This window comes from Cottoperca gobio, chromosome 24 (assembly GCF_900634415.1).
Source record: "Cottoperca gobio chromosome 24, fCotGob3.1, whole genome shotgun sequence".
Classification (NCBI taxonomy): domain Eukaryota; kingdom Metazoa; phylum Chordata; class Actinopteri; order Perciformes; family Bovichtidae; genus Cottoperca; species Cottoperca gobio.
Genome location: NC_041378.1, coordinates 22036067 through 22043755, shown reverse-complemented (window position 1 = coordinate 22043755; position 7689 = coordinate 22036067). Strand labels below are relative to the sequence as shown.

Below are 7689 nucleotides of genomic sequence, written 5' to 3'. Positions count from 1 at the left end.
GTGTATATAGTTATGTGTGTATTGTTGTGTGTGTATTGTTGTGTGTATATGGTTGTGTATGGTTGTGTGTATGTTGTGTGTATATGTTATGTGTATATGGTTGTGGGTCAGTGTTATATGTATATGGTTGTCGGTCAGTGTTGTGTGTATATAGTTGCGTGTATATGTTGTGTGTATATGAATATGTGTATATGGTTGTGTGTATATGGTTGTGGGTCAGTGTTGTGTGTATATAGTTGTGTGTATATGGTTGTGTGTATATGATTATGTGTATATGGTTGTGTGTATATGGTTGTGTGTATATGATTATATGTATATGGTTGTGGGTCAGTGTTGTGTGTATATAGTTGTGTGTATATGGTTGTGTGTATATGATTATGTGTATATGGTTGTGTGTATATGATTATATGTATATGGTTGTGGGTCAGTGTTGTGTGTATATAGTTGCGTGTATATGTTGTGTGTATATGGTTGTGTCAGTATGATGTTTGCAGTTTGCTCTGCTGCCCCCAACTGGCCAAACAGATGAATAAAGGCAGTTTTGATACTGACCAACATTTAGTCGTGTTTTTGTAAAAACATCCACAAAACACAAAACATGATATGAACGTTTCTTTATTTCATAAAGAGAAATGGTGTCTAGACAAAAGAGTCATTTATATAACACTAGCAATTGAAATGAATGAAAATGGGGTTTGCACAATACCATATTTACAATGGTTATTAAGCCATTTTAATTAATTAGGGTCATGTAGCATTTACAAATTATAAAGGTAAGAACTCTTAATAGAGAATAAGCAAATAACAGCTATTTCAAATTGACAATATTAACACAAAACAGTCATCTAGAAAAGTGAAAGAAAAAAACAACAACTTGAACTACAAGCTTAAGAGCTATTACATTAAAAATGATGCACCAAAATCTACTAATACAATAATCCATATAATCTGTGTAAAAAGCATGTAGAAAAAACACCTGATGCAGTTTGCTGATACAGTCATTGACCAGTTATGAGAGGTATGAAGGATTTCACAGGTAGATAAGTGTGAGAAAGTCCGCACTGGTGACTCAGGGATGGGGGCCCAGGCCCCTGCATACACTCACTTTACTTGAATGTGAACTATGGCCTCTGCAAGTTCTAAGGCAAATATCGGAGGTGCACTTGTATCCATGTAATGCTGACCCATCCCAAAAGTTGGAATAAAGACAAGGTGAGGAAACTCATTCTTTGTCTCTTTACACAACACCAAGAACCAGTCCAATTGAACCGAGCGATTTTTACATGGCAAAAGTTGATCAAACATGACATGACACCTATTTGTAAACATTTTCCATTTTTATATTTAACTCAATGATCTCAGCCTGCTTATTTAAGATACCAGATTGATTTTTTTCAAGAAAGTTGAGCGATCTGTGAAAAAGGCATGTTTTTGTTCATATTATTTGAAAGAACAACCTTTGGAGTTGAAAAGCCAGTGTTTGTTTCAGAGAAGCAGCAACAAAAATGTTCAACTAAACAAGACAAATACACAGCAAAAAGGTAAGAGCATCCAATTACAGCAACAGCACTCTGCTGTAATGGCCATAACCAAAATAGTCACCTGGAGGATTCCTTGTATCAAATTCATGAAGTCTTAACTTAATTTGAGGCGTTCATGTGTATTATAACATCATTTTAAAGCTGCACCAATCAACATTTTCATATCAACGATGGATCAGAAGACTATGTGTAATGTGAAACGGGTTGATGATCACCAACACTTCATCTCTGTAGAGCATTTTAAACCAATTTTCCAACCAGTAAATTCTGCTCTCATCAATCTTGTTTCCAGCAGCAGCAGGTAGCTGTTTTCAACAAACAAACAAACACTTTTAAAAACTCATTGTGCGCCTCTTGCCGAGCACCAAATGGCACAGATACAAAGTTAGATACTAGCTGGTGAACATAGTGGAGCGTTTAGCAGCTAAAGAGCCACACCATTCTCTTGAGTGGGTGGAGATCAAAAACAACGAGCTGAAAGGAGTGAATATTGGACACAAACACGACTTAATATGAATCTAAATGTTTAGCCTTTAAACTTTATAAGTGGTAATATGTCCGTGTTGTGATTCACACCGGTTTTGCTGACCACAAGTGGCTAAAAAAAATCAATTAATGCAGCTTTAAGTAATATTACAAATCATTTCATAGTAAGTACTAAAGTAAGTAAGAAAATCCAACAGTGGAAATGTTGAGGATGCCTGTTGCTGCACTTTGAACAAACAGTTAGTTTTGGAGCATGCAGCAAGACAACAAGACAAAAAGCTGTTCTGACTGGAGAGAGCACTTCAGGGGCGTCTATTCATCTCAGCTCTACAGGATTCTAAGGGTTGTTCAATAGGTATAAAAGAAAAATGTTATGCAAAAACAAGGATGTGATCATTGTAGTATTATTAGGACATCTGAGGAGACACCCAGGGGCCTTTGTTACAATAGTTTTGCTACAACACAAACTTCACAAATTAATTTTGTCCAAACAGAAAGTCAGAGTCGGTGCTCCCTAATGCAACACCGGGCTTCCTCCATTCAAGATAAAGCAAATGAAAAAGTACATGAAAAGAAAACAAGTTGCATAACATTTGCAGAAAAGAAGCGTCTGTAAAGTAGATTGTTCCACTTTAGTTTTCTGGCTTGAAGCTGGTAGAATCTCTACGTGGGTAAATACTATTTTGCTACAGTAAATATGCATAAAAGAATGAAAAAGAGTACAAATTGGATAAAGGGCTGAACAAACACGAAAAACCACACCAGTCAATGAGGAACCACTACTGCTCCGCACTCAGGCTGTGCCACAACGTATGTAATGTGTGTATTGCATGAATATTTGTGTGTATGTGTCTTTGTTTGGGTCTATGTACCTGCCTTTTAAGAATTTAAAGACAGTTTTATAAAATACACTTAATTTTTTTTGTCTCACATGAGACATTATATTTTAAACTACATCTAAAATTTACATCAGTTAAAGTCAGAAGGAGAAACATTTCATCCCAACCTTGAAGCCCCAATCCCGATTTATTTGGACAAAAAATAAATTATTTTTCAGGAATTGATATTTTGTTGTTTAAAAATAATCTAATAAAACAGAGTTTCAGCCTGTTCTGCGTAAAACACAGATTAAAAAAAGAATCACCCAAAGTTGGATGGATGAGTAGGTGGTGTGCCGACTTGTGGCTAATCTTAGTAGCATGACTATATGAAGTTTACTGTCCATATTAAACTAAAGGAGTATTTACTACAGAACTTTCCATTAGAATTTGAACAATAACAAAGTCAATTTAACCACTCGACATACTGTTTAACAAAGTTATGTTGCCGGTCTGGATTTTTTGTTATACATTATTTAAAAAATAAATGTGATTAAAACGTTTTTTTGTTTTTTTCACTATGTGGACTGCTGCGAAGGTCTGACCCTCATTCAGTAAACGTTTTGTGCCCACTTCTGTCAGACTACCGTGAACGTATGATGTCATCAGAAGGGGTGGAGCTTTAGAGCAGCAGTTACATTTCCAAACCATTGAGCATTTATTTTATTTTATAATGCCGGCAACATTTATACTTTTCTTATAATTCCCCATAAACACGCAGTATGAAAGCTTCTTCTTTTTTTTATCACAAAGGCTTTGATTTTTAATTGCAAGTATTGTAGTAAACATGCTTTTGTTTTAGAGTAAGGATAGTAAACTTCAGGATCACATCTCTGTTTCAGAAAGGCTATGCGATGGGACAAAATACTCAATGAGAGAAGCTAGTGGAACAGTGGCTACAGGTTACATTAGCTTCAGCTCTCTAATACGCCAATATGGATCGGCATTTTGGATTGGGGCTTTAAAGAGCAATGAACAAAGATTCACATTCCAATTGAATTCAACCTTATGCTAGAGTACGGCCCTGCTTGTACTTAAAGCCGGCCTCTAGTGAGGGTTAAGATGGTTCAGCTCGTCTTGCCTGTTTATACATAAAGATTTTAAAAATATATGAGTTTAAGAGCAGACTGCCTCAGAGAGAACTCACGAGGTAAACAGAAGCTAGACAAACTAACTAGGCCTATAGGTATAGGCAGCATGCATGCACATCACAAAGGAGGATGTTCAAACAAATGCACAATTAGGGCAAACGTGTTACTATCTTATACGATTGTTACTCAATCTACGCATACACTGCTTTCACGTTGAATGAAATTTGAATTAGCTTATTCAATTCCTAAAGAAATACAAATATAAGGTGTGAACACTCTTATACTAATCCATTAGCTTCTTCTGATGTTTAGCTTTCAGATACTTTTTCTTCATAGAGATATCTTTATATATTGTATATATAATCATATCAACCAGATGTTTCCTCATGAAGTGCCAGTTTAAGTGCTCCAGTCTGAGACTTTTAAGAAGTCTGAAACAAAGTCAAAGACCCTTATTGAAGTGCTAAATGGCTTTGAGTGCTTGGGGCCGGAAACAAAGTGCCTGATTGAAGTCAATATTTTTTCTTTTTATCATTTCATTCAGGATCAATTAGATTTTGTTTTTTTTAAGTATCTGTCACATATATGTTGGCTGCGCTTCTTTCTGTCTCTGAACATCTAACGACAACACTGAAGAAACCCAAAGCATGTCTGCGAGAGTGTACACAAATAGCATCTTTAAATACTGATAAGAAATAAGATTTCCTCCAAACAACACAAGGCAGAACTCTTTTTTCACATTTAAAGAGGATTAAAAGGGGGAGAAGAGCTGGCCTGAGCCTCGTGTAAAAACACGTCTTGAATGTCTAACCTTTATACATGCATGGGGCTTAAAATTGTACACGTTCGTTGACGCTTGTGTCTGTATGTACTGCATGTGTGTGTCTACATGTATCAAGCTGATTTCCTGAGTATAAGAATGCTCACCGTGATGGGGAGCGTTCGTTAGGCAGGACAGGAAACAGCAAAGCAAAGATTTTCCCTTAGAAAAAGGTGCTTGATATAACCCCGTGAAAAAGAAACGTCTAAGCCTCTACCTGTACAAAATCACTGTTACAGTCATCATGCTCCATACTATGTACATTTCTGCCAAACAAGCACTTGAAAGTCACCGTTACAACATCCAAATACAATGGTATTGCTGATGAGTGGGAAATAAAAATAGCCATTTAACCGCCTGCAAAAACTTTTTTTTCCTTTCAATTCAGTGCTGAGGAAGGCAAAGGAGGAATGTTTTCGGTTACAGCCTGTAAAAAGTTCTCCTGTACAGAAATACAAATGCCAGACGCTTGAAAACATTTTTGCATATGAACATTTTACAGTCTAACTGCATCGTAACTTCCTCCTGTACAGAAACTGTATTCTCATGAATTATGTTGAACATTCAGAAGATTTGTTTTTTTCCTGAGTTTGAATTGCTGTGACACAAAGGGCCACTGAGATATAGTGAGAGAAGAACCACAGACAGACAGAGAGAAAGAGAGCGAGACAGAAAGAGGTAGAGAAGATTGATAGAGACAGAGTGGGAAATAGAGAGAGAAGAAGGCAGGAACAGAGATACTGTTGGTACACAGAGAGACAAAGAGAGCTGCTGTTTAGGTCCGATGAGGTTCCACTTTGAGTTGTGATGTGTGACACATGGAGACCATAGTCTCCACTGTAGAGGTTGCTGTTGGGGCGAGGATAGCACCATTGTAAGTGTTTGGTGAGAAGTTCCCACTCTGTCATGGTAAGAGGAGAATACCTGGAGAACAGTATTGCTGCTGTTAAGACAACTTTAGTGTCAACCGTTCAAAAACAAAAAAGACATAAATACAAACAAAGCTTGTTTTTCAGTGAACACTGGCAGAGGCTGACTGTCTCAGCAACCCCGAGAGAGGGTTTGTCAGAAGAGTAAAATTAAATAATAAAAAAACATCAAAAACAAAACAGAGAACCACCACTACTTATTACAGTCCTTCCTTGGCTGCTCGTCAGTTGTACATTTGTCAGTCATTTCCTGACAAAAATCCACCGTTACCGCCTGGTTGGATTTTGCCAGCCCTGACTCTGTGTACAAGCTGGCGTCTTGGCCGTCCATATCTCTGTCTGGCCCGTTTCTGATGACCGAGTCGGGCTCGCTCTCTGAGGGGCCGGGCGATCCGTGGAAGCTGGGCTCCGGCGTGGCCGAGCCCGAGTGGGTGGTGAGGTCGATGCTGGTGGTTGTGTCGGTAGTGGGGCTCGGTGCGGGCTTGGGCTCGTGGGCCGCGTTGATGCTGTCAGTAGAGTTGGCTGGCCGCAGCACGGGGCAGTAGTGGTGTAGAGACTGGACCTGCTCGGGGCTCAGCTGCACGTCCCTGCAAACCTCCTGGGACAGGCAGGAGAAGTTCTCCCACAGCTCACCCATACACGCCTTCAGCTGGTTCCTCTCTGTCAGCAGCTTCTCCTTCTCACACACCTGCACACACACACACACACACACACACACACACACACACACACACACACACACACACACACACACACACACACACACACACACACTTACTTTAAAAGGTGCGGTTTGTGAGACAGAGTTTTAGTTAATTTAATAAAACCCTTTAAAATGTTCCTTTGCCACTGGACAAACCTACTAACATCACTTTGAAACTGTTAGAATTTATGTTGTCATTGGTCACATCCTCTGCTAACAAACCAAAAAGCTACTTTCTGTTCCTTATCCACCCAACCATCTTGCATGCACGCCTTATCCTCGATCCTCACACATGTATCTTGTTTCATGTCTGCCTCTTAAATCACCTGTTTTGTTTTGTCTCGCTTCAAGATCTAAAATTATTCATTATTTCCTAACCCACTAGAAGTAGCTGTCAGGAAAAGGTCAAAATCAGAAGTTTAAAGTGTTTAAACTAATAACTAATGTATTTGTTCAGACGCAAATATTTTTCTTGCAATGAGTCATTCACTACATAATACTCAACGTGCTTTTACAACACATTCATACATTATGATGGTGCTCACCAGAGAGAATTAACATTCACACACATCTTGCCCAAAGACACTTGGACATGTTAACCTCAGCGGCCGGGGATCGAACCACCGACCCTTCATTTAGTGCATGACCACTTGACCTTGAGCCATAGCTGAGTGTTCACAGTTTCATTTTCATTGAACACCATTACAAGCAGGTGTAGTGTTGCAGAACTGTATTTTCACTTCTATAAGACATAACATTGCATTGTGGTGTAAACCTGTAGTATCATGCTGTGGACATTTCATTTCATTGTGGGAATAATAGTGCACAAAGTTTACATTTAGAAGGAACTCACTCAAATATCCCTGCTTTGGAGCTCAACAAGAAATGTAGCTACAAAGCATGTGCTTATAATGACTGCGGTTGGAGAAGTTGAAGCTATTGAGGTCAAATGATTGAACATTTTAATATTCTGGATGTTATTTCCTCATCTTTCAGTGGAACTGCAACAAGAACAGGTGTCAGAGCTAACACCGCCTCTGAAATGTTCCAGGCATTTGCATTAGGAAAGGATCTTTTAATGTCTGAACAAAAAGTCAGCTGTATGGGAGGACCAAGTTTGAAATGATTGTCCCCTCTTCATCATAACACTCTTCCTCACTGTATACAGCTGGCCAGCCTGTGAGTCATTTGAGTTGCATCTTATGCATGAAAGGTGCTTTATAATAAAAGGTATATTAAAA

The 7689-nt window shown here is 38.5% G+C and overlaps 1 protein-coding gene across 1 annotated transcript in view; it reads right to left on the bottom strand.

Annotated features, from left to right (window-relative positions):
• Positions 1-605: 605 nt before the first annotated feature.
• Positions 606-7689, bottom strand: part of bach2b (BTB and CNC homology 1, basic leucine zipper transcription factor 2b) — a 95194-nt gene continuing 88110 nt past the window's right edge. Inside the window, exon 7 of the mRNA XM_029462969.1 lies at positions 606-6433. Coding sequence (XP_029318829.1) covers positions 5939-6433 — 495 coding nt within the window. The 3' untranslated portion in view covers positions 606-5938. The remainder of the gene's footprint in view (positions 6434-7689) is intronic.